This window comes from Macaca thibetana, chromosome 2 (assembly GCF_024542745.1).
Source record: "Macaca thibetana thibetana isolate TM-01 chromosome 2, ASM2454274v1, whole genome shotgun sequence".
In the NCBI taxonomy this organism is placed as follows: Eukaryota; Metazoa; Chordata; class Mammalia; order Primates; family Cercopithecidae; genus Macaca; species Macaca thibetana.
In genome coordinates this window covers 154,238,360-154,265,739 of record NC_065579.1, presented here as the reverse complement: position 1 = coordinate 154,265,739, position 27,380 = coordinate 154,238,360, and the positions used below count along the sequence as shown (strand labels likewise).

The 27,380-nt window shown below is 39.5% G+C and overlaps 3 protein-coding genes across 7 annotated transcripts in view; 1 reads left to right on the top strand and 2 right to left on the bottom strand.

Annotated features, from left to right (window-relative positions):
- The window catches only part of GPR156 (G protein-coupled receptor 156), an 87,954-nt gene extending 70,585 nt beyond the window's left edge, over positions 1-17,369 (bottom strand). The window contains exons 1-2 of the mRNA XM_050781885.1: positions 16,902-17,369; positions 16,540-16,676 (exon numbers count right to left, since the gene is read on the bottom strand). Coding sequence (XP_050637842.1) covers positions 16,540-16,676; positions 16,902-16,997 — 233 coding nt within the window. The 5' untranslated portion in view covers positions 16,998-17,369. The remainder of the gene's footprint in view (positions 1-16,539; positions 16,677-16,901) is intronic.
- The window catches only part of NDUFB4 (NADH:ubiquinone oxidoreductase subunit B4), an 812,324-nt gene that overhangs the window by 454,115 nt on the left and 330,829 nt on the right, over positions 1-27,380 (top strand). The gene's annotated exons all lie outside the window — the stretch shown is intronic.
- Positions 1-27,380, bottom strand: part of LOC126949250 (cytochrome c oxidase copper chaperone) — an 846,236-nt gene that overhangs the window by 564,455 nt on the left and 254,401 nt on the right. The gene's annotated exons all lie outside the window — the stretch shown is intronic.

Sequence of the window (27,380 nt, the reverse complement as noted above, 5' to 3'; positions counted from 1 at the left end):
TATACCTCCTATTTTTGGCTCTATGCCCAGTCCTCTGGAATTGGTGATCAATACAGTATTTTCCTTCTACGAATCTTAGCTTCCTTTTTGGATAAGGCCTTGCAGGATCTGCTCCTGGTCACTCTGCCTCATTCAGTCCTTGGCCCTGCAACACTAGACCCAGATTATGCTGAATGGCTGCTAATTATTCTAGGCCTGACTAGCTTCCCTTCTTCCTTCTTGGCCAATAACCATCAAACCAGGGATTATAAAGAAGATCCCAGAAATTCTAATAGTGCAATGACAGTGTGCAAACTTTCTTTTAACAACAACAAAAAAAATCAGTACTGCTTTCCTTTATTCCCAATCACCTTCCCTTCAGCTCCAATTACTCAAACCACAAAGAGAACAGAATCGATATGAAAGCAGCACAGCTCCTATCCCTGCAGCAAGGCATTATTTTTCAAACGCTATTAAAAAAAAAAACTCAGAATGTACTTTTTGGATTCCTCATGTTTTTGCACCCAGGTGATGCATTTGAAGCTCCTAGGAACCCTTAAATCATATTTTATACAGTATGCTGAGCACAGTAGGTGTTTAGTTCACTAAATATTTACTGTTGATATTGATAAAGAAACCTCACTTGGATGCTAATGTAAGGCTTTCAGGAATGCAAGAATAAAGAAAAGATGAATGTAACTCTTCTCCAAAGCATGGAGATCTTGAGGCCTTTTACAATAATGGAAAACAATGTGAAACCTGGGGAGTCAGAGAGATTCTGAGAAGGGTATAACAATAATATACTGAGAACCATGACTCATGTAGTATGTTGGAATTTCTGAAGGCAAAGAAGATAAACTCAGCAGGATACAGGAAAGTATGTAACTCTGCCCGGTGCAGCCCAAAGGATCTGCCTGAGGACACTTACTGGGAAGGAAGTTGTGGTGGAGTGAGGAGACTACGGGGACATATTTCAGCCATTCACCAGAGTCTATGTCTCTGACTGCCACGCTAGCTCAGGATGCAGGCAGAAGTGGCAGGTGCCTCCATGCACAGTCCCTAGTGTTGGAGGCAAACCTACCAGGGGCTCTGAGCAGCTCTGTGCATTCTTGCTAGGTATACCAAGAAGCAAGGCTCTGACCTCTCTTTATCCAGGTCATTTCTCAGGGTTGTGTTTGCAGTGAGCAACCTTGAGGGATCAGGTAACATCTTCCCCTAGACAAAGAACAGGCTTGTTACAACTCACTATAAAAGCAGTGGATTTACCAGGCTCAGGATTCCTCTCATTAAATGGTAGCCCACTGTGTGTGTACAAGCATCCATAAACTTCCATTATGGGACTTTCATTGCCCTCATGGTACGTGGGGCATGGAAACCAGTAAAAGCCCAATATTAAGTTCTGATTACTGCTTTCACCATGAGTAATCAAGTGTTTTTTCTCTGACCCATGAGTCTCATGTCTTTAGCTAACATCCATCAAACATTACCAGGCTAACTTGTTAACTTGCATGTAAGGTAAAAGCTCATACCCCATACAATTCTTGTTACTCTACCTTCTTGATTTCACAGGAGTAAAATCCCAGATACTGCTGTGGAAATGCCACCTTTAATCCTAAGAAGTGGCAATATGTAAAGAACAGCTACCATCAACAATCATTATCACAAGTGATAGTGAAATAAGGTCTCAGAATAAAAGATAGTCCTTTAACTGAACAAGCTTAGCTTTATGCAGAACTTACAACAACACCCTTATTTTGTGCATTTCAGAGGAGGCACCAGATGTGCTTCCCTTTAGGCTTGAAATAAATATCTCCTTAGTTCTAAGAGTTAAGTTATTATGGGCCTTATTAAGGCCCATAATGAGGAATCTAGGAAAAAGAAAACATTCTCCCATATCAATCATTAGTATTGGCTGAGCATGGTGGCTCATGCCTGTAATCCCAGCACTTTGGGAGGCTGAGGTGGGCGGATCACTTGAGGTCAGGAGTTTGAGACCAGCCTGCCCAACATGGTGAAAACCCGTCTCTAATAAAAATATTTTTTAAAATAATAATAAAATAATTAGTATCAGGCAAAGTCATCAGATAGGTTTTAGGACACCTAGCAAGGCCCTCTGAAAATGAACACTAGGTATGGTGTGTTTTGTTTTCCATGAGAACCTGCTCAGAAAAATAAGAATGTATAATAGTTTTACTAGCTTTATTGAGGTATAACTGGCATACAATCATACAATTTAAAGTACATGACATACATATTTAAAGTACATGATTTGATAAGTTTTGATACATGTATGCACCTGTGAAATACTATAATCAAGCTATAAACATATCGATCACTCCAAAAAACTTCCACATGTCCCTTTGTAATCCTCCTTTCCTGACTCTTTGCTAACTCTACTCATCCACAGGCAACCACTGATCTGCTTCTGTCACTATGGATTAGTTAACAATAGGTTAGTCTAGTTTTTTTAGAACTTTGTGGAATTGGATTTACATAGCATGTAGTCATTTTGCCTGGCTTTTTCACTCAGTACAATTATTCTGAGATTCATCTTTGCTCTTCCAAGTATCAGTAATTCATGTTTTAAATTGCTGAGTAGGATTCTATTGTATGGATATATTACAATTTGTTTAGCCATTCACTTGCTAATGGATACTTGTGCTATTTCCAGTTTTTGGCTATTACAAAGAACGCTGCTATAAACACTGGTGTACAAGTCTTAGTATGGACATGCAGTTTCATTTCATTTCCCTTTGGTAAAAACCTAAGAGTGGCACAGCTAGATCACATCATAGGTGTATGCTGAACTTTTAAAGAAACTGCCATGGCTGGGTGCAGTGGCTCATGCCTGCAATGCTAGCACTTTGAGAGGCCAAGGCAGGCAGATTGCTTGAACCCAGGAGTTTGAGACCAACCTGAGCAACATAATGAAACTCTATTTCTATAAAAAAACATTAGCCAGGAATGGAATAAAGAAAGAAAGAAACTCCCAGACTGTCTTCCAAAGTGAAGTGGACCAAATTATGTTCTCATCAGCAGTGTGTGCCAACATGTGATTTACTCAGTTTTTTAAATTTTAGCCATTCTAATAAGTGTGTGTGGTATTTTAATGCAGTTTTAATTTGCATTTCATTAATGACTAATGGTATTGGATATCTTCTCATATGCTTATCTGTCATCCACATATCTTCTTTGGTGAAGGATCTGTTGAAATCTTCTACCCATTTTAAAATATTGAATTGTTTGTTTTCTTATTACAGTAGTCCCCCTTATCTGAGGGGGATACGTTCCAAGACCCCCAGTGGATGCCTGAAACCATGGATAGTACTGAGCCCTATATATACTGTTTTGTCCTATACATACATACCTATAACAAAGTTTAATTTATAAATTAGGCACAGTAAGGGATTGGCAACCATAACCAATAATAAAACAATTATGTATTAGTCTGTTCTCACACTGCAATAAAGGTACTACCTGAGACTGAATAATTTATAAAGAAAAACAGGTTTAATTGACTCACAGTTCTGCATGGCTGGGGAAGCCTCAGGAAACTTACAATCATGGCGGAAGGCAAAGGGGAAGCAAGACACATATTCACAAGGTGGCAGGAGAGAGAGAGTGTGCAGGGGAAAGGGCCAGACACTTATCAAAGAACCAGATCTTGTGAGAACTCCCTCACTATCACGAGAACAGTATGAGGGAAACTGTCCCCATCATCCAATCACCTCCCACGAGGTCCCACCCTTGACGTGTGAGGATTACAATTCAAGATGAGATTTGGGTGGGGACACAGAACCAAACCGTATCAAATTATAACAATATGTCAGCATCTTGAACTTTGAACTTTGGGGCCACAGCAAAATAAGGGTTATTTGGACACAAAGCACTTCAATACCATGACAGACAATCCGATAACCAAGATGACTGTTAAGAGACTAACAGGCAGGTAGTGTATATGGTGTGGATATGCTGGACAAAAGGAGGATTCGTGTCCAGGATGGGCCAGAGTAGAACAGCGTGAGATTTCACCATGCTCCTCAGAAAGGTGTGCAATTTAAAACCTATTAATTGGTTAATTCTGGAATATTCCATTTAATATTTTCAGGCCACGGATGACCACAGGTAGCTGAAACCATGGAAAGCAAAACCAGATAAGGAAGCACTACTGTACTGCGTTTCTAGAGTTTTTGTTTTTTTTTTTTTGAGACAGAGTTTCACTGTTGTCACCCAGGTTGGAGTGCAATGGTGAATTTTTGGCTCACTGCAACCTCCGCCTCCTGGGTTCAAGTGATTCTCCTGCCTCAGCCTCCTGAGTAGGTAGGATTACAGGCGCCTGCCACCACACGCAGCTCATTTTTTTTTTTTAATTTTTAGTAGAGACGGGGTTTCACCATGTTGGCTAGGCTGGTCTCGAACTCCTGACCCCAGGTGATCCACCCACCTCAACCTCCTAAAGTGCTGAGATTATAGGCGTGAGTCACCACGCCCAGCCAGAAATATGATTTCAAATATTTTATTCTAGTCTGTGGCTTTTTTCTCATTCTCTTAAGATTCTCTTTGAAAGAGAAGATGTTCTTAATTATTACAAAGTCTAATTCATCAGTGCTTTCTTTTATGGACCATGCTTTTGGTATTATACCTAAGAAATATTTGCTTATTCCAAGGTCACAAAATTTTTCTTATATGTTTTCTTTTATAAATTTTACAGTTTTAGGTTTTATAATTAGGTCTGTGATCCATTTTGAGTTAAAATGGTGTAACATGTAGATAGATCAAAGTTGATTTTTGCATATGGATATCCAGTTGTTCCAGCACTATTTGCTGAAAAGACTGTCCCTTCTCCACTGAATTGCCTTTGTACCTTTATTGAAAATCAGTTGACCATATACATGTGGATTTCTGGAGTCTATTCTGTTCTGTTGATGAATATGTCTATCTTTGCCCAATATCAAACTATCTGCATTACTGTTAGTTTTGTAATATGTCTTGAAATCCTAGCCTTCCAACTTCATTCTTTTAAAAGTTGTTTTGGCTATTCTAGGTCCTTCATATTTTCATATGAATTTTAGAATCAGTTTGTCAATCTATACAAAAAAAGGAAATGTGACTGTTATTGGATCGAGTCTACAAATCAACTAGGGAAGAACTGACATTTAAACAATATTGGGTCTTCCAACCCAGCAACACAATGTATCTCCATTTATTTATATTTTGTTTAATTCTCTTAGGAATGTTTTAAAGTTTTCAGTGTATAGGCATTTCACATTGTTTGTTAGGTTATCCCTAAATATTTCATCTATTTCATGTACTTTTTCAATTGTTTGTTGTTAGTATACGGAAATACAGTTGAGTATTGTACATTGATCTTGTATCCTGCAACCTTGCTAAACTCATGTATTAGATCTAGTAGTTTTGTTTTGTTTAGAGATAGGGTCTGGCTCTGTCACCCAGTTTGGAGTGCAGTAGCGCAATCTCCGCTCAATGCAGCCTCAAACTCCTGGGCCCAAGCAATCCTCCCACCTCAGCCTTCTAAGTATCTGGGACTAAAGGTAGGCACCACCATGCCCAGCTAATTTTTTAATTTTTTTGTAGAGACAAGGTCTCACTCTGTGCCCAGGCTGGTCTTGAACTCCTGATCTCAAGTGATCCTTCTATGTCAGCCTCCCAAAGTGGTGGGATTACACTTTGGGTGGATGAGCCACCATGTCTGCCCTGTTTCTTCTTTTTAAATGTTTCACTGGATTTTCTACATAGATGATCAGGTCATCTGAGGGTAAAAATATATTCATTCTTACCTTTTTAAAAAAGTAGGTGACTTTTATTTATTTTTCTTACCTTATTTCACTGGCTAAAACCTCCAATGTTGAATAGAAGTCGTGAGACTGGACATCTTGTCTTCTTTCTGATCCTAATAGGAAAGCATTTGGTCTTTTACCATTAAAAATGATGTTAGGTATAGTTTTTTATAGATGCACATTATCAAGCTGAGGAAGTTCTCTTCTTTTTGAACATGTTTTTAATTTTTTTTAACTTTTATTTTAAGGTTTTTTTATTTTTAACTTTTAAGTTCTGGGGTACCTGTGCAGGTTTGTTACGTAGGTAAACATGTGCCATGGTGGTTTGCTGCACAGATCAACCCATCACCTAGGTATTAAGCCCAGCATCTATTAGCTATTCTTCCTTATGCTCTCCCTCCCCCAACCTTCCCCGACAGGCCCCAGTGTGTGTTGTTCCCCCGCTATGTGTCTATGTTTCTCATAGTTCAGCTCCCACTTAAAAGTGAGAACATGCAGTGTTTGGTTTTCTGCTCCTGCATTAGTTTGCTAAGGATAATGGCTTCCAGCTCCATCCAGGTCCCTGCAAAGGACATGATCTTATTCCTTTTTATGGTTGTATACTATTCCATGGTATATATGTACCACATTTTCTTTATCCAGTCTATCATTGATGGGCATTTGGGTTGATTCCATGTCTTTGTTGTTGTGAAAAGTGCTGCAGTGAACTTATGCATGCATGTATCTTTATAATATAATGATTTATATTCCTTTGGGTATATACCCTGTAATGAGATTGCTGGGTCAAATGGTATTTCTGATTTTAGATCTTTGAGGAATTGCCACACTGCCTTCTATAATAGTTGAACTAATTTACATTCCCATCAACAGTGTAAAAGCATTCCTTTTTCTCCACAACCTCGCCAGCATCTGTTGTTTCTTGACTTTTTAATAATCACCATTCTGACTGGCAAGAGATGGTATCTCATCGTGGGCCTTTTTTTTTTTTTTTTTTTTTTAAGACATTGTCTCACTCTGTCACCCAGGTTGGAGTGTAGATCTCGGCTCACTGTAACCTCTGCCTCCTGGGTTCATGCAATACCTCGGTCCAAGCAATTCTTGTGCCTCAGCCTCCTGAGTAGCTGGAATTACAGGTAGGCACCACCACACTTGGCTAACTTTTATATGTTTAGTAGAGACAAGGTTTGCCATGTTGGCCAGGCTAGTCTTGAACTCCTTACCTCAAGTGATCCACCCACCTCTCATTGGGGTTTGATTTGCATTTCTCTTATGATCTGTGATGTTGAGCTTTTTTTCATGTTTGTTGGCTGCATGTATGTCTTCTTTTGAGAAGTGACTGTTCATGTATGTCCTTCGCCCACTTTTTAATGGGGTTTTTTTCTTGTAAATTTGTTGAAGTTCCTTGTAGATTCTGGATATTATACCTTTGTCAGATGGATAGATTGCAAAAATTTTTTCCCATTCCGCAGGTTGTCTGTTCACTCTGATGAGTTTCTTTTGCTGTGCAGAAGCTGTTTAATTAGATCCCATTTGTCACTGTTTGGTTTTGTCGCAATTGCTTTTGGCATTTTTGTCATGAAATCTTTGCCCGTGCCTATGTCCTGAACGGTACCATCTAGATTTTCGTCTAGGGATTTTAGTTTTGGGTTTTACATTTAAGTCTTTAATCCATCTTCAGTCAATTTTTGTATATGGTATAAGGAAGGGGGTCCAGTTTCAATTTTCTGCATATGGCTAGCCAGTTTTCACAGCAACATTTATTAAATAGGGAGTCCTTTCCCCATTGCTCGTTTTTGTCAGGTTTGATGAATATCAGATGTTTGTAGGTGTGTGGTCTTATTTCTGAGTTCTTTATTCTGTGCCATTGGTCTATGCATCTGTTTTTGTACCAATACCATTATGTTTTGTTTACTGTAGCCTTGTATTATAGTTTGATGTCAGGTAGCATGATGCCTCCAGCTTTATTATTTTTGCTTAGGATTGCCTTGGTTATTGGGGCTCTTTTTTGGTTCCACATGAATTTTAAAATAGTTTTTTTCTAATTCTGTGAAGAATGTCAATGGTAGTTTAATGTGAATAGCATTCAATCTATAAATTACTTTTGGCAATATGGCCATTTTCACAATATTGATTCTACCTATCCATAAGCATGAAATGTTTTTCTATTTGCTTGTGTCCTCTCTGATTTCCTTAAGCAGTGGTTTGTCATTCTCCTTGAAGAGGCTCTGTACTTCCCTTGTTAGCTGTATTCCTAGGTATTTTATTCTTTTTGTAGCAACTGTGAATAGGAATTCATTCATTATTTGGCTCTCTGCTTGCCTGTTGTTGGTTTATAGGAATGCTAGCAATTTTTGCGTGCTGATTTTGTATCCTGAGGCTTTGATGAAGTTGCTTATCAGCTTAAGAAGCTTTTGGGCTAAGGCAATGAGGTTTTCTAGACATAGGATCATGTCATCTGCTAACAAAGACGGTTTCACTTCTTTTCTTCCTATTTAAATATGCTTTATTTCTTTCTCTTGCCTGATTGCCCTGGCCAGAACTTCTAATACTAGGTTGAATAAGAGTGGTGAGAGAAGGCACCCTTGTCTTGTGCCAGTTTTCAGGGGGAATGCTTCCAGCTTTTGCCCATTTAGTATGATACTGGCTGTGGGTTTGCCATAGATGGTTCTTGTTATTTTGAGGTATATTCCTCAATACTTAGTTTATTGAGAGTTTATTGAAGAGATGTTGAACTTTATCAAAGGCCTTTTCTGTGTCTATTGAGAAAATCATGTGGTTTATGTGATGAGTTACATTTACTGATTTACATATGTTAAACCAACCTTGAATCTCAGGGATGAAGCCAACTTGATCGTGGTGGATAAGTTTTTTGATGTGTTGCTGGATTTGGTTTGCCAGTTTTTACTGAGGATTTTTGTATTGATGTTCATCAGGGATATTTGTCTGAAGTTTTCTTTTTTTTTAATTGTGTCTCTGCCAGGTTTTGGTATCAGGACGATGCTGGTCTCATAGAATGAGTTAGGGAGGAGTCTCTCCTTTTCAATTGTTTGAAATAGTTTCAGAAGAAATGGTACCAGCTCCTCTTTGTACCTCTGGTAGAATTCAGCTGTAAATTCATCTGTTCCTGGGCTTTCTTTTGGTTGCTAGGCTATTTGTTACTGCCTGAATTTCAGAACTCATTATTGGTCTATTCAGGGATTCAATTACTTCCTGGTTCAGTCTTGGGAAAGTGTTTGTGCCCAGGAATTTACCCATTCCTTCTAGATTTTCTAGTTCATGTGCATAGAGGTGTTTATAGCATTCTCTGATGGTTGTTTGCATTTCTGTGAGGTCAGTGGTGATACTCCCCCTATCATTTCTCATTGTGTCTATTTGATTTTTCTCTCTTTTCTTATTAGTTTAGGTAGCAGTCTATTTTATTTTATTTTTCAAAAAAACAGGTCCTGGATTTGTTGGTTTTTGAAATTTTTTTGTGTCTCTATCTCCTTCAGTTCCAGTCTGATCTTGGTTATTTCTTGTCTTCTGCTAGCTTTGGGATTTGTTTGCTCTTGGTTGTCTAGTTTGCTTAGTTGTGATGTTAGATTGTTGACTTAAGATCTTTCTAGCTTTTTGATATGGGCATTTAGTGCTACAAATTTATCTCAACACAGCTTTAGCTGTGTCCCGGAGATTCTGGTACATTGTCTCTTTGTTGTCATTAGTTTCAAGGAACTTCTTGATTTCTGCCTTAATTTCATTATTTACCCAGGAGTCATTCAGGAGCAGGTTGTTCATTTCCATGTAGTTGTATGGTTTTGAGTGAATTTCTTAATCTTGAGTTCTAATTTGATTGTGTTGTGGTTGGAGAGACTGTTTGCTATGTTCAGTTCTTTTGCATTTGCTGAGGAGTATTTTACTTCTGATTATATGATCAATTTTAGACTGCCATGTGGCTATGAGAAGAATGTATATTGTGTTGTTTTTGGGTGGAGAGTTCTGTAGATATCTATCAGGTCCATTTGATCCAGAGTTTAGTTCAGGTCCTGCATATCTTTGTTAATTTTCTGTCTCAATGATCTAATATTGTCAGTGGAGTGTTAAAGTCTTTCACTATTATTGAGTGGGAGTCTAAGTCTCTTTGTAGGTCTCTAAGAACTTGCTTTATGAGTCTGGTTGTTCCTACATTAGGTGCATATGTATTTAGGATAGTTAGCTCTTCTCGTTGAATTGAGCCCTTTACCATTATGGAACGCCCTTGTCTTTTTTATCTTTGTTGGTTTAAAGTCTGTTTTGTCAGAAACTAGGACTGCAACCCTTGCCTTTTTTTCCATTTGCTTGGTAAATTTTCCTCCATTCCTTTATTTTGAACCTATGTGTGTCTCTGCACCTGAGATGGGTCTCTGGAAGACAGCATCTGGGTATTTGCTGATGCTGATGGGTCTTTGCTCTTTAGCGAGCTTGCCATTCTGTGTCTTTTAATTGGGGCATTTAGCCCATTTACATTGAAGGTTAGTATTGTTATGTGTGAATGTGATTCTGTCATCATGATGCTAGCTGTTTATTTTGCCAAGTTGTTTATGTGGTTCCTTCATAGTGTCACTGGTCTGTGTACTTCAGTGTGTTTTTGTAGTGGCTGGTAAGTTTTTCCTTTCCAATTTTAGTACTTCCTTCAGGAGCACTTGCAGGGCAGTCCTGGTTGTAACAAATTCCCTCAGCATTTGCTTGTCTGAAAAGGATCTTATTTCTCCTTCACTTATGAAGCTTAATTTGGCCTGATAGGAAATTCTGGGTTGGAAATTCTTTTCTTTTAAGAATTTTGAATATTGGCCTCCAGTCTCTTTGGCTTGTAGGATTTCTGCTGAGAGATCCACTGTTAGTCTGATGGGCTTCACTTTGTACATGACCTGGCCTCTCTCTCTGGCTGCCCTTAACATTTTTTCTTTCATTTTGACCTTGGATAATCTGATGATTACGTGTTTTGGGGTTGATCTTCTTGTGGGGTATCTTACTGGGGTTCTCCACATTTCCTGAATTTGAATGTTGGCCTGTCTTGCTAGGTTGGCGAGGTTCTCCTGGATGACATCGTGAAGTATGTTTTCCAACTTGGTTCCTTTCTGTCCGTCTCTTTCAGGTACCTCAATCAGTTGTAGGTTTGGTCTTTTTACACAATCCCGTATTTGTTGGAGGTTTTGTTTCTTTGTTTGTTTTCGTTCTTTTTTCCTCTATTCTTGCCTGCCTGTCTTATTTCAGAAAGACAGTCTTCAAGCTCTGAGATTCTTTCTGTTGCTTGGTCTACTCGGCTATAGACACTAGTGATTGGATTGTGAAGTTCTCACGTTGTGTTTCTCAACTCCATTAGGTGTTTTATGTTCCCCTCTGAACTGGCTATTCTGGTTATCAGCTTCTGTAATGTTTTATCATGATTCTTAGATTCTTTGCATTGGGTTAGAATATGCTCCTTTAGCTCAGCAAAGTTCGTTATTACCCTCATTCTGAAGGCTACTTCTGTCAATTCAGCCATCTCAGTCTCAGCCCAGTTCTGTGCCCTTGCTGGAGAGGTATTGCAATCATTTGGAGGAGAAGAGGTACTCTGGCTTTTTGAGTTTTCAGCATTTTTGCATTGATTCTTTCTCATCTTTGTGGGCTTATCTACCTTCAATCTTTGAGGTTGTTGACCTTTGAATGCGGTTTTTGTGGGGTCTTTTTTGTTTAGGTTATTGTTGCTGCTTTCTATTTTTCTTTTAATAGTCAGGCCCCTCTTCTGCAGGGCTGTTGTGGTTTGCTGGGGGTCCACTCTAGACCCTAACCACCTGGGTCCCTCCAGCACCTGGAGGTATTAACAGTGAAGGGTGCAAAACAGCAAAAATGGCTGCCTGCTCCTTCCTCTGGGAGCTCTGTCCTAGGGGAACACCAACCTGATACTGACCTGAACACTCCTGTAAGAGGTGTCTGGGGATCCCTTTAGGAGGTCTCACCTAGTCAGGAGGAATGGGATCAGGGACCTGCTTAAAGAAGCAGTATGGCTGCCCTTTGGGGGATTGGGTGCACTGCACTGGGGGGATCCGCTTTTGTCCAGACTGTCCAGACTCTCCAGAGCCAGCAGGCAGGAAAGGCTAAGTTGGCTGAACCACAGAGACTGGCCACCCCTCCCTCCAGGGACTCTGTCCCAGAGAGATCAGAGTTCTGTCCATAAAATCCTGGCTGGAGTTGCTGAAATTCTCACAGGGAGGTCCTGCCCAGTGAGGAGGGATGGATCAGGGTCCCACTTAAAGAAGCAGTCTGGCCATGATCTGCCACAGCAGCTGTGCTGTGCAATGGGGAGGAATTTCTCTTCTATGCTTAGTTTGTTGAGACTTTATCAGAAATTGATGTTGAAGTTTGTCAAAAAATTTTTCTGTATCTACTGAGATGATTACATAGTTTTCTTTTTTAGTTGGTAAATGTCATGAGTTATTGATAAACCTTTGGATATTAAACAAACCTTGCATTCCAGGGACAAACCTCACATTGTCACAATGATGCATTCTCTTTTTACCATTTAGTCATACTCAATTTGTTAAAATTTTGTTTAAAATTTTGAATCTATGTTATAAGACATATTAGCCTATAGCTTTCCCCTTCCTCTTCCTCCTCCTCCCCCTCTCCCTCCTCCTCTTCTTCTTCTTCTTCTTCTTCTTCTTCTTCTTCTTCTTCCTCTTCCTCTTATTCTGTCTATTCAATTTTGGTATCAGGGTAATGCTGTCCTCATAGAATGAGTTGGGAATTACTTCCTTATTTTCAGTTTTTTTTTGAAGAGTTTGAGTTGAACTGGTAATATTTCTAAGGCACAGCTTAGTTCGGTGCCTGTGGTTCAGGTTTTCACATAAGAATACAATCAAGGTGTCACCTGTTTCAAAGTTCACTGACATGGCTGTTAGTAAGCCCCAGGTACTTGCTGGCAGCAGGCTGGAAACATCAGTTCCTTGCCAGTGTGGGCCTCTTTACAGGAAAGCTCATAACACAACAGCTGGCCTCCCACAGAGTGAGTTAGTGGGACAATGAGAGAGATCCAAGATGGAAGTCACAGTTTTTGTGACTTAATGCCAAAAGTGGCATCTCATTAATAAGCAACTCAGTAAGTTCACCCCATACTCAAGGAGAGAGGATTTCATAGGAGTGTGACTACAAGGAGTTGGGAATCATTGAAGAACATCTTAGAGGCTGCCTACCATAGTTGTTTACAACATTACCTTATCCCTCATATCTGTAGAATCTATAGTGATGTCACCTCTCCCATTCCTTATTTGGGTAATTGTATCTTACTTCTTTTTATTCTGATCACTTTGGCTAGAGGTTGATCAGTTTTACTTATCTTCATAGCTTTTGGCTTTACTGACTTTTTCCTATTGTTCTTCTGTTTTCTATTTTATTTTCTAACCTGATCTTTATTATTTCCTTTCTTCTACTTACTTTGGGTCTCATTTGCTCTTTTTTTCTGTTTGTAGGGTGGAAGCTAAGGTCATGGATTTGAGACATTTCTTCTTTTCTAATATGGAGTTTAGTGCTCTAAATTTCCCCCTAATACTGCTTTAGTGGCATCCAACAAATCTTAGGTTGTATTTTTCATTTTAATTCTGGTCAACATTTTCTAGCTTTCCTTTTGATTTCTTTTTTGACCATGGATTATTTAAAGTGTTCTATGTAGTTTCTACATATTTCAGGATTTTCCAGAGATCTTTCCGCTGTTGATTTCCATTTTAATTTGATTGTCAGAAAACATACTTTTTATGACTTGAATCCTTTAAATTTTTTTTTTTTTTTGAGACAGAGTCTTGCTGTGTCACCCAGGCTGGAGTGCAGTGGCATGATCTTGGCTCACTGCAATCTCTGCCTCCTGGGTTCTCCTGCCTCAGTCTCCCAAATAGCTGGGACTACAGATGCGTGCCACCACACCCATCTAATTTTTGTATTTTTAGTAGAGATGGGTTTTCACATGTTGGCTAGGCTGGTCTCAAACTCCTGACCTCTGGTGATCTATCTGCCTCAGCATCCCAAAGTGCTGGGATTACAGGCATGAGCCACTGCACCCAGCTTGAATCCTTTTAAATTTAATGAGACTTTTTCTATGGCCCAGAATATGATGTATCTTAGTAAATGTTCCATGTATACTTCAAAAGAATATGTATTCTGCTGTTGTTGGGTGAAAGGTAATATAAATGTCAATTGGGTCAAGTTGGTTTATAGTGTTCAAGTTTTCTTTATCCTTACTGGTTTTTGAATTTTTTTTTTTAATCAAAAATTCAATATCTGCAACTGGATTTAAACATTTTTGTATTATTTTTATTGTGTTAAAATATCTTTCTTCCTCTTCTTTCTTGCATGTACACACACATGAATATTCACATACACAGTCACAAATTTAGAGACCACAGAATTATAACGAAATCTGATTGTGATGCTGCATCTTTTAATAAATGCATTGTTCAATAAAACACTTTTGAAACTGGGTTATTTTATCTTTCCTTGTCTGACTTTGTAAGCCACTTAATTGTAAAATGTGTTTCTATTCAGAGTACCTCTTAATATTGTATTCTTTATGCCAAGTCATGCTCCCATTGCAAACAAAACAGGCAGCAAAATCTTTAACAGAGTGAAAGAAATATAAGGGTTTCTAGTATAATGCTGTTTACAGGTGTTCCTGTTTTAACAGGATATGTAAATGCTTGATAAACCTTGTATTCTGCAAAATTATATATAAAAATAATAGTTTGTGGGGAAAATAGGATGGGGTCATAACACTCAAAACAGTTAACTTTGTAACACGAGTATTAATAAAATATTAAATCTTCCAACTAAAACACTACCACCCAGTAAATGTCCACTATCATTTGTACTCAGGATCAAAGTCAACTTCTACAGTCTTAAATCTCAAGACACAGGTCCTCAGGGGCATTCATCTCCAATAGATAACATTGTCAAAAAATTAAAAATCTGCTCTGGATCTGTGCTTTCTTTAACAATCAACTGAAGTTTTTAAACATAAGGCAAATGTCTTCTCTGCTTCTTCATCTACTCCTACAGCCTCATGTTGTAGGGAAGACACAAGTTCTTAAGCCATTAAGCCAGCCACTACTTGCCCTAAGGGATGGAACTGCCAAGCTTAAAGCTTCCTTTACTAGCTGTGAGAAAGCTTGCCCCTGAATGTTTAAACTATTGATTTGCTGGGGGAAAAGTAACATATGAATCAATGACATAATTTTCTTATTACCAACTGGGTAATACCAATTAAGTATTACTTTGCATTATAGAAACATGCTATAGCTGAAAAGGCTACTCCATAGTTCTCTAACCTTGAAATGCATGATTTTCCCAGTCATTTTGTTGGCAGTAGCCACTGCTGAGATTTAAATCTCTTTCGTTCCAGGATCACTGGGTGCATATTTACTGAGCACCTATTATGTCCCAGAGTCTGTTCTAAATGCTGGAGACACAGTGGTGAGCACGACAGGACAGGCAAAGTCCCTGTGTTCACAGACTTCCATTCTGGTAGGGGATACAGACAATCAAAAGGTAAATCGATAAATATGGTATAGCAGACTATGCTTGCTATAAGGAACATAAAACAGGCTGATAGGATATGGAATGAGATGAGCGGGTGATCATGGGTAGAGATGCTATTTTAGATAGGATGATCAGGGAAAGTGTCTCTGAAGAGGTGACATTGGAGCCAAGACCTACAAGATGAGAAGGAATTAGTCATGGGAAGATCTGAGGAGGACTTCCAGGCAGAGGGAACAGTTCAGGAACAGTAAGTACAAAAGCCTTGAGATGGGAGTCAGTGTAGTGTGCTTGAGGAACAGAATGAAAAGTGGATGAGGCAGTCTCTGGGGTATACTCTAGTTGGAGTGCCACATATCACCACCATGCTGAGGGTGACCCAACGACCAAGTCACTGCTGCTTAACAATTCCATATCCTCCATGCCTAACATGGCAAAACAGCGTCCCAAAATGCAACTGACCGATTCTCATCTGAGTGTCAAATCCACATGCAATGGAACACAGCATGATTGGTCACCACACAGGGTAAGGCTGGAGTGGGGCCGGACGAGTTTGGCTGGTTTGAGGAAGCTGTTAATTTCTGATTGTGGGCTCCATCTAGAAGTCAGCTGTGGGCTAAGGAGAAGGTTGGGGCAGGGCTTCTCATGAGGTACCCTGGGACAGCTGTGGTAGGATGAGGGTACAGTGTTGGGGTGGGAGAGATGGGATGGGCCCTGAGGAAGGATGAAATTGCATCCAAGCCAAGGTGCTACAAGTTCCTTTAGAAAAACATCACCATTTTGCTTCTTTTGCGAATCCTGGGAGCCATACTTACCTCAATGAGTCTGTGACTTTCCAGTCAGGCAGAATTATCTAGCAAATAGCCAGGTAGTAGCGCTTCACTGCTTTTGCAGAAACCCTAACTCACCCAGACTGGTTCTGCTGTGTTGTCCTCAAGTTGTGTGTTGCTTTGGAATCCTCTACATGGTCTTCATTTTAAATATAAATACCTCATCTTCTCAGAAGGATTGTACCTCCATTATAGAGAGAGACTCTTCATTCTCTTCTTTGCATACCCTTGCAGTAGTTAGCACAATACTGACCTACATCTTTCCCTTTCTCAACAGGTAGACTATTTCAGAGGGAACTTCTCATGTGGCTTAATCCTGTGGTGGGAGACCAGCTAGCGGCTTGTGCTGCCAAAATAATACTAACATTCTGGGTTTCATGATTCAGCTATGTGTGAGGAGAAACTGGGCTGCTTACCTGTTCTTCCTGCAGCGAATTGTAAAGGCAAGAAAGAAAAGTATCAGCAGAAGTCCACAGCTGAGAAAAGTCCAAACAATACCCAAGAGGACAGGAGATAATGAAGAGATGGTCTTACTGCTGTGGTGGGAAGACGTCTGAGGACAGAATAAGGAGAAGCTGTTAGGAATGAAGGATTTTCTATAGGTCAAAAACAAACTGCCCCATCGTCACCAATGCTGGGAAATATGTATCCTGCATGAGCAGTTCCTCCTCCCCCTCCTCCCCTTCCTCATCCTCCTTTCCTTCTACCTCCTCCTCCCCAACACCACCACCAACACATATATCTGAGCAGCCCTGGTACCCCGTGGCTGCTCACTTACAATTGTTGTCTTGCAGAGATCATGAAGGGGTCTCCGATCCAGCTCCTGGCCAGGAAAGCCGTCACACAATTCAGAGCAGTTTATTTCAGGCTCCATGTCACCACATGCCCCTGTTGGTGTGTGCTTATTCACAGTCTTGGTTACCCACTGGTAGGGATGCAGATCTTTGACTAAAACACAAGAGCAACTCAAATCTTTTCTTCAGAGGTCCCATTTTGGAGCTGGCTGCAGGCTCAGAATCCACAGTGAACAACACATTCAGGTAGAAGCAAAGGGTTATTTCACTAGGCTCCTTCATCAGACATCCTTCAACTGGTTACCCTCCAAAATCAGACATCCTTCGCGGGCTGCCAGTGCATGCCATGTGAGTCAAGAGTGGACATCTTAGTAACCATCAGGCTACACAAAGTGATGATTCTGGTTAACCACCAGATGGCAGTCACTGCTTGAGTACCCTCACTCTGGTTCCTGAAGAAAGGAAAGCAATTAAACCTGTTAAACAAAAGGCACACGCGTGTGCACACAAACACATAAATGGTTTATTACAGAGGTTTTAAAATATCATCTATTTTAATTACATAGTTATATTTTATTATACACTTTATTATATATATTATAAAGGTATCAAATATACTTAAATAAACATATTTTAAGCCATTATAATAAATAATATTTTTAAAACAAAGATAAAACATATCTAACATTTTCTGCAGTTTCTTTTCAGATCCTTTTTATGGCCCAGTACTGTAAAGACCTTAGCTTAGACTTGTGAGCCACATCTTTCTTTTTTCCATACTGGAAAACCCAGTGCCCTCCCAGGATCTTTCTATGCAGCTCATGGCTTAAGTTCTGTCTGATCCTGGATGGTGCTGGGCTCAGGTGCCCCATGCTGTCTCCTCACATGATCTGTCGGTCACTCTAGCTCTTGTTCTCTCAGTGAGGAACATTCTATGTCCAGTCAGTTGGGGTCACAGAAAGGTACCCAAGCTGCCTGCAAGAGCCTTTGTTTGTATTTAAACTGTGATACTAACAGGAGTGAGACAGACTACTCAGACAATAGGGAAAGAAACTGGGGAGCTCTAGGAACTCCTGCAGAGTGAGTGGCTGGCCAGAGGATGGTGTTATTTCTCTCAGAAGATCCTTGCAATATGAATAATGTGATCTAAAGAGAAGCTCAGCCTTGTGGAACGAAGATAGAAAGTCAAAAAGGCTCAAATTAGCACCAGTAGAAAAGATAGCCATATCCCTAATTCTTTAAAGCAATCAATCCCTTAATAGAGAAAATAGATTTGAAATTTTACCAATGGTAATCTAAAAGAGGCTGCCACTTCTGCTTTGTGTTTTTTAAACAGCTTAGCACAGTTTTCTTTCATTGTGAAGGAAAATTGGAAAGGCAAAAATATCAGTTACTATTATTTCAATTGCCACTGAACACAGGGCCCACGTTTAAGCCAGAACAACAGTGACAGGTGGAGAGTGCCATCTTTTGAGTCTGTGTGCTTATGCACAAACAATATAGCACCAGGTGCTGGCCATTCATTGGCCTCTCATATGTTCCTGAATTATTTACCAGGTTTATTACAATGAAATCCCAAGAGAACTAAAAGCCAGTATCTCCCATCAAGGCATTTAAATTCTTGCATAGTCTGGTCAGATTATTTAATGGAAAATTATGAAGCAAATATAAAAACCTATTTGCATTCTAATTTAGTTGAGATTTTGATTGCTAGAAAGATATTTTTTCTTTTCTTTTTTTTTTTTAAGTTGGACATTTTCCTATTGTGCCTTCTAGCATAGAGCCATACTGCAAACCACAGGGAGGGCTATTACGACATGATGGATTAGAAGAAAATGTACTTTTCCTATATTGCCCTTTTAATCATAGTGGCAACTAAGTACACTTATATTTGAACCATTATTCATTCAATGTTTATATATTATTATATCATTTGGAAGAAGTGTGTATGTGTATGTATGGGTGTATATATATATAAAACCTCATTTTATCCTCACTATAGTGTTTTGTGACGTAAACACCATTCCTCATTTTCAAATAAGTAAACTGAAAAACAGATAAGAGGAAAACCCTGCTCCAAATCTGCAGAAGCAAGAATCCCAGGAGTTTACATTCCAAGGTCAATGTCATCCCAGTATACACTCCACATGGTACAGACACTCTGGACTAACCTCTTCCAAGAAGACACCAATGGGCCTCTTGGGTTTCTTCAGCTCCAGTTCCCAGAGCTGCACTTCTGTGGGCTCCCTAGAGCACGGCATGCCACAGTGCCTCTTTACTAGTGGTTCTCAATGATGCAATTTTGCACCTTTAGGGGACATCTGGCAATTCTGGAGACACTCATGGTTGTCAAAATTAAGAGAAGGGTGCTATTCACATCTAGTAGGTAGATGCCACGGATGCTGCTAAACATACTATAATTCACAGGATGGTCCGAACAACAAATAATTATCTGGCCTCAAATGTCAATAGTGCTAAGGTTGAGAAACCCTGGTCAACACTGTACACCCCAGGTGGGCTGACAATCTTAAACTTCAATTATCTTAGAGGGATTCTGTGAATATGATGGGGTTGTCCATCTGAGCCTAAAGTCCTGGGGGATGCAACTCTGACTTGGGATAAATTTCTCAGCACCATCTAGACGTACCCTTGGATAAGCTAAACTCACTGACGTCGAACTCCGAATGCTAGACCCCTCTTTAGTCCATGGATATCCAGTGTAGAAACTTTATATACTGTGATATTGGGCTCCTACATGGGACAGGCATTAAACTGCAAACTTGGCACACATTCACAGAGATTCACACAAGAGGAGCTTATGAAACAATGAAGGGCTCAATCATTGAAAGGAAAGAGTTGAATGGTTTCAAAAAGTGTTTAGTGATTGGGAAAGTGGGTGGGGAGTTATCAGAGAGGGTAATGGTAAGACATCTGACCAAAACATATATACAGAATCGAAGGCACAAAGGGAAAGGTCTTGCAAGCCCCTCCAAAAGCTACCTTCCCCCTGTACCCTCACACCAAAGTCTCTAGGGAGAAACTGTTTATGTCACAGACAGTAGTAGACCCAAGGCCATGCGTGGTAGTGTTTGCAATTTATTTGACAGAGATTACAGAATCCTTCCCAGTGATTAGGATCAGGAAAACAGACACTATTCCCAAGTGCAAGATGGTCATTTGCAAGTTCACCCCTCTGTATAGGCCCGTATCTTTCTCACAAAATCTCTATTCTTCTATACACTATTTACGACCATTTAAAAACAGTCATACAAATACTGTCTTTTAACAAGTTGTTTTGGTTGTTTTGCAATTGGTAGAACTTCTGCTTCTGTCTGTGAAGAATTAACTGCTGTGCAAATTGCTTTTCTCTGTGAACAAGTTGAACACCAGACAAAACACATAAAACAACTATTTTCAGACATTGTACAACAGATGACACACAACCGGGATTCCTAAGAGATACTGCCGGAGGTCATTTCCAGGTCACAGCACGTGGAGGGAAAACCAATCAGAACCTAGAATTCTACCTGAGGTAAGCGGAATGGATTGGAATTTGAGGATGTTGAGGTGGTTAGAATTTGTGGGGCAGAGTAATGAAGAAGAGTGGGGAGAGCACTTTGGAAATCTGCAGAGGATCCCCCCGAGTCTTTTTCTGAGTACTGATTTGAATATGAGCAGGAAGAAACTACTTGAAGTTGAAGAAAAAAACATTGATAGGCAATAGCTGAGTAATTCCTGGAGCTCACACAGGGCTGAGACTACCCTGTGTTTCCATCAGCCAGTGTGGAGAGACCCCATAACACGCAGGACATTGGATAGAATCCTCAGAAAAGCTACATCTTAGTAGTAAAAATAAATTAACCCTAAACTAGATGTTACTCTGGATATACCCTAAAGGAAAGTCTCAAATGGATCAAAGTGATCTGTAAAAACTCAATTGCATCCCAGAACACAACTCAATGCTCTTAAAAGGAATATAACAAGATCCAGTGTTCAACAATGTAAAATTCAAAATAATCACCAGGCATTCAAAGAAATGAAAAAATACGACCTATAACCATAAAGTTTTAAAAAATAGATAAATAATATCAGAGAAATAACAGAAATGATACAACTGTCACACAAGAACCTTAAAACAACTATTATAAATATGCTCTAGGATATAAAGCAAAATATGAACAAAATGAGGAGAGAATTGAAAGATAATCCAAATGGAACTTCTAGAGATAACAATAATATCTGAAATAAAAATATAACAGATCAGACACTGCAAAAAGAAACACTGGTTAACTTAAAAACAGAGCAATAGAAATTATCCAAAAATCTGACCTCATTTAAAATTGCTTCACACTCCCTCTAGCTTTTGTAAATGTTCTTTCTCTGATCTGCCTTTTCCTCCATTGTCCTCAACAGCTTGTATTTTTATGTATTTATTTTTTTGAGACAGAGTCTCACTCTGTTCTCCAGTCTGGAGTGCAGTGGTGGGATCTCAGCTCACTGCAACCTCTGCCTCCCAGTTTCAAGTGATTCCCCTGCCTCAGCCTCCCTAGTAGCTGGAATTACAGGCACCTGCCACCATACCCAGCTAATTTTTGTATTTTTAGTAGAGACCAGGTTTCACCATGTTGGCCAGGTTGGTCTCAAACTCCTGACCTCAAGTGATTTGCCTGCCTTGGCCTCCCAAAGTGCTGGGATTACAGGTATGAGCCACCATGCCCAGCCTGTCCTCAACACTTTTTAATGTGTTATTTATTTATGCATTGGTGTCCACTGATTATTGTTTGACTTCCCCCATTAGAACATAAATTCTATGAAAGTAAGGATCTTAATTTTGTATACCAGTGTATTTCCAGGTGCATAAAGAGAAAAATGATTGATAAGAATGATATATGGCAGAGGATCAAGATGGCAAAATAGAAGTCTCCACTGATCATTCCTTCTGCAAGGACACCAAGTTAACAGCTATCTACACAGAAAAAAAACACCTTCATAAGAACCAGAAATCAGAGCAGAAAGGAAAACTGGACCAAACTCAGCTGACATGTACCAACGGAGGGAGGATTTAAAACAGCACTAGCCAGAGAGGAATCATCAATCCCAGTGGTCTAAACTTGAGTGCCTGCAAATCTCACCAGGGAGGGCCACACTGTTCTTTGTTTCCAAGTAAACTTTAAAAGCAGTCTAGGCCATAAGGACTACAACTCTTAGGTGAGTCCTAGTGCTGAACTAGGCCCAGAGACAGCAGATTGGGAGTGCATGCAACCTACTGAGACACCAGCTGGGGCAGTCAAGAGAGTACTGGCATCACCCCTCCCCTTACCCCAGGCTACACAGCTTACAGCTCCAAAAGAGACCCCTTCCTTCCACTTGAGAATAGGAGAGGGAGAAGTAGGGGAGAACTCTGTCTTGCATCTAGGATACTAGCTCATCCACAGCAGGATAGGGCACTGGTCAGAGTCATGAGGCCCCCATTCTAGGCCCTAGCAACCAGGTGACATATCTAGACACACCCTGGGCCAGAGGGAACCCACTGCATTGAAGGAAAGGACCCAGCCCTGCCAGCATTTATCACCTGCTAAGTGAAGAGCCCTTGGGCCCTGAATAACCAGCAGCAATATCCAGGGACTATGTTGAGGGCCTTGGGTGAGCTTCTGAGACTTGCTTGCTTCAGGTGGGACTCAGTACATTACCAGCTATGGTGGCTGCAGGACAAAACTCCTTCTGCTTGACAAAAGCAGAAGGAAATGTCAAAGGGACTTTGTCTTGCACTTTAGGTACCAGCACAGATACAGGAGATTAGAATACCAAGAGGGCTCTTGGAACCCCTGAATATAAGACTTGACCTTTGGGCAGCATTTCTGGACCTTCCCTGGGCCAGAGGGGAGCCCACTGTCCTGAAGGGTGAGTATCAGGCTAGGTAGCATTCAGGACAAGCTGATTTAAGGGACCTTGGGCCTTAAGGGAACATCAGCAGTAGTCTGGCAGTCCTCTTCATGGCCTGGGTTGGCAGTGGCTACAGGATGAGGTTCCTCTGCCTTTGGAAAGGGGAGGGAAGAGTGGGAAGGACTGTGTCTTGTGGTCTGAGGGCCAGCTCAGCCACAATATGACAGAACACCAGGTAGACTTCTAAGGTTTTGGACTCTAGTCCTTGACTCCTGGACCTACCTGGGGCATGGGAGAAGGACAAAGCCTTTCCTCTAAAATCTGGAACACAACAAGGATGCCCACTGCCATCACTGTTATTCAACATACTACTGGAAGTCCTAGCTAGAACAATTGGATAAGATAAAGATATAAAAAGCATCCAAATTGGAAAGGAATAACTCAAATTATCATTGTTTGCAGACAATATGATCTTATATTTGGAAAGACTCTACAAGAAAACAACTAGAACTGATAAATTCAATAAAACTGCATGGTACAAAATCAACATACATTTACTCAAATAAATATGAATCATTCTATTATAAAGACACATGCACATGTATGTTCATTGCAGCACTAGTCACAATAACAAAGACATAGAATCAAACTAAATGCCCATCAACGGTAGACTGGATAAAGATAAAAAAATAAAGTTCTTGTGACACAAAAGAACTTTACAATGCAATCAGAAGTATCCATAGGATAAACCAAGCAGTGGAAAGAATCTCAGAGCTTGGACACTATTTTTCTGCATATAGACAGGCAGACAAGAATACAGAAAAAAAGAAAAAGAAAAGGAATGAACAAAACCTCAGATAAATAAAAGATTATGTAAAGAGACCAAACCTATTACCTGACTGGGGTACCTGAAAGAGAGGGCAGAATGGAACCAAGTTGGAAAACATACATCAGGATAGCATCCAGGAGAACTTCTCCAACCTAGCAAGGTGGGCCAAAATTCAAAGTCAGGAAATGCAGAGAACCCCAGTAAGATACTCCACAAGAAGATCCCTCCAAGACACATAATCATCAGATTCTCCAAGGTGAAAATGAAAAAAAAAAAATGCTAAAGGTAGCCAATGAGAAAGTCCAGGTCACCTATAAAGAGAAGCCCAATAGAAAACAGTGGACCCCTCAGCAGAAACCCTACAAGCCAGAAGAGACTGGAAACCAATATTCAACATTCTTAAAGAAAAATATTTCCAATCCAGAATTTCATATCTGGCCAAACTAAGCTTCATAAGCAAAGGAGAAATAAGATCCTTTTCAGATAAGCAAATGCTGAGGGAATTTGTCACAACCAGGCTGCCCTGCAAGCACTCCTGAAGGAAGCACTAAATATGGAAAGGAAAAACTGTTACCAGTTAATAGAAGAACATACTAAAGTACACAGACCAGTGACACTATGAAGGAACCACAAAAACAAGTCAGCAAAATAACCAGCTAGCATCATGATGACAGGATCAAATTCATACATAACATACTAACCTTAAATATAAATGAGCTAAATGCCCCCAATTAAAAGACACAGAATGGCAAGCTGGATAAACAGCCAAGGCCCATCAGTATGCTGTCTTCAAGAGACCCATCTCAAGTGCAAAGACACACATAGGCTCAAAATAAGGGAATGGAGAAAAATTTACGAAGCAAATGGAAAACACAAGAAAGCAAGGGTTGCAGTCCTAGTTTCTGACAAAACAGACTTTAAACCAACAAAGATTAAAAAAAAAAAAAAGACAAAGAAGGGCATTCCATAATGGTAAAGGGTTCAATTCAACAAGCAGAGCTAACTATCCTAAATATATATGTACCCAATACAGGAGCACCCAGATTCATAAAGCATGTTCTTAGAGACCTACAAAGAGACTTAGACTCCCGTACAATAATAGTGAAATACTTTGACACTCCACTGAAAATATCAGACAAATCATTCAGACAGAAAATTAACAAAGATATTCAGGACCTGAACTAAGCTCTGGATCAAGAAGACCTGATAGATATATACAGAACTCTCCACCCTAAAACAACAGAATATACATTCTTCTCATCACCACATGGCACTTTCTCAGCAAAAGCAAAAGAATTGAAATCATAACAGTCTTTCTGACCACAGCACAATCAAATTAGAACTCAAGATTAAGAAATTCACTCAAAACCACACAACTACATGGAAACTGAACAATCTGCTCCCGAACGACTCCTGGGTAAATAACAAAATTAAGGCAGAAATCAAGAAGTTCCTTGAAACTAATGACAACAAAGAGACAACATACCAGAATCTCTGGGGTGCAGCTGAAGCAGTGTTAAGAGGAAAATCTACAGCACTAAATGCCCACATCAAAAAGCTAAAAAGATCTCAAGTTAACAACCTAATATCACAACTAAAAGAATGACAGAACCAAGAGCAAACAAATTTCAAAGTTAGAAGAAGACAAGAAATAACCAAAATCAGATCAGAGCTGAAATGAAGATATAGACACAAAAAACCTTTCAAAAAAATCAATGAATCCAGGAGCTGTTTTTCTTAAAAAAAAAAAAAATTAATAAGATAGGCAACTAATTAGACTAATAAAGAACAAAAGAGAGAAGAATCAAACAGACACAATCAGAAATGTTAAGTAGGATATCATCACTGACCCCACAGAAATACAAACAACTATCAGAGATTACTATAAACACCTGTATGCTAGAGAATCTAGGAGAAATGGATGAATTCCTGGACACATACACCTTCTCAAGACTGAAGCAGGAAGAAATTGAATCCCTGAATATATCAATAACAAGCTCTGAAATTGAGGCAGTAACAAATAGCCTACCAACCAAAAAAAGCCCAGGATCAGACAGATTCACAGCAGTACAAAGAAAAGCTGGCACCATTTCTACTGAAACTTTCCCAAAAAATTGAAAAGGAAGGACTTCTCCCTAACTCATTCTTGAGGCCACTATCATCCTCATAACAAACCTGGCAGAGATACAACAACAAAAAAAGAAAACTTCAGGCCAATATCCTTGATGAATATTGAGGCAAAAATCCTCAACAAAATACTAGCAAACCAAATCCAGCAGCACATCAAAAAGACTATCCACTACTATCAAGTTGGCTTCTTCCCTGAGATTTGAGCTTGGTTCAACATACGCAAATCAATAAATGTGATTCATCACATAAACAGAATCAAAGACAAAAACCACATGATTATCTCAATAGGCCCAGAAAAAGGTCTTTGATAAAATTAAACATCGCTTCATGTTAAAAACTCTCAATAAACTAGGTACTGAAGGAACATACTTCAAAATAATAAAAGCCATCTATGACAAACCCACAGCCAGTATCATATTGAATGGGCAAAAGCTGGAAGCATTCCCCTTGAAAACTGGCACAAGACGAGGATGCCCTATCTCACTATTTCTATCCAACATAGTATTGGAAGTTCTGGCCAGGGCAATCAGGCAAGAGAAAAATAAATGGTATTCAAATAGGAAGAGAAGAAGTCAAATTATCTTTGTTTGCAGATGACACGATCCTATATCTAGAAAACTCCATTGTCTCAGCCCAAAAGCTTCTTAAGCTGATAAGCAACTTCAGCAAAGTCTCAGGATATAAAAATCAATGTGCAAAAATTGCTAACATTCCTATACACCAACAACAGGCAAGCAGAGAGCCAAATCATGAATGAACTCCCATTCGTAATTGCTACAAAAAGAATAAAATACCTAGGAATTGAGCTAATAAGGGAAGTGAAAGACCTCTTCAAAGAGAACTACAAACCACTGTTCAAAGAAATCAGAGAAGACACAAACAAATGGAAAAAGATTTCATCCTCATGGATAGGAAGAATCAATATTGTGAAAATGGCCATATTGCCCAAAGTAATTTATAGATTCAATGCTATTCCCATTAAACTACCATTAACATTCTTCACAGAATTAGAAGAAAACCATTTTAAAATTCATATGGAACCAAAAAAGAGCCCAAATAGCCAAGGCAATACTAAGCAAAAAGAACAAAGCTTGGGGCATCACACTACCCAACTTCAAACTATAGTACAAGGCTACAATAACCCAAACAGCATGGTAGTTGTACAAAAGCAGACACATAAACCAATGAAACAAAATAGAGAGCTCAGAAATAAGACCGCATAACTACTGCCATCTGACTGTTGACAAGCTTGACAAAAACAAGCAATAGGGAAAGGATTCCCTATTTAATAAATGGCACTGGGGGAACTGGCTAGCCTATGCAGAAAATTGACACTGGACCCCTTCCTTACACCATATACAAAAATTAACTAAAGATGGATTAAAGACTTAAATGTAAAACCCAAAGCTATAAAAAAAAAACTCTAGAAGAAAGTCTACGCAAAACCATTCAGGACATAAGCACAGGCAAAGATTTCATGACAAAAATGCCAAAAGTGATTGCAATGAAAGCAAAAATGACAAATGGAATCTAATTAAACTTAAAAGCTTCTGCACAGCAAAAGAAACTATTATTAGAACAAACACACAACCTAAAGAATGGGAGAAAAATTTCTACAATC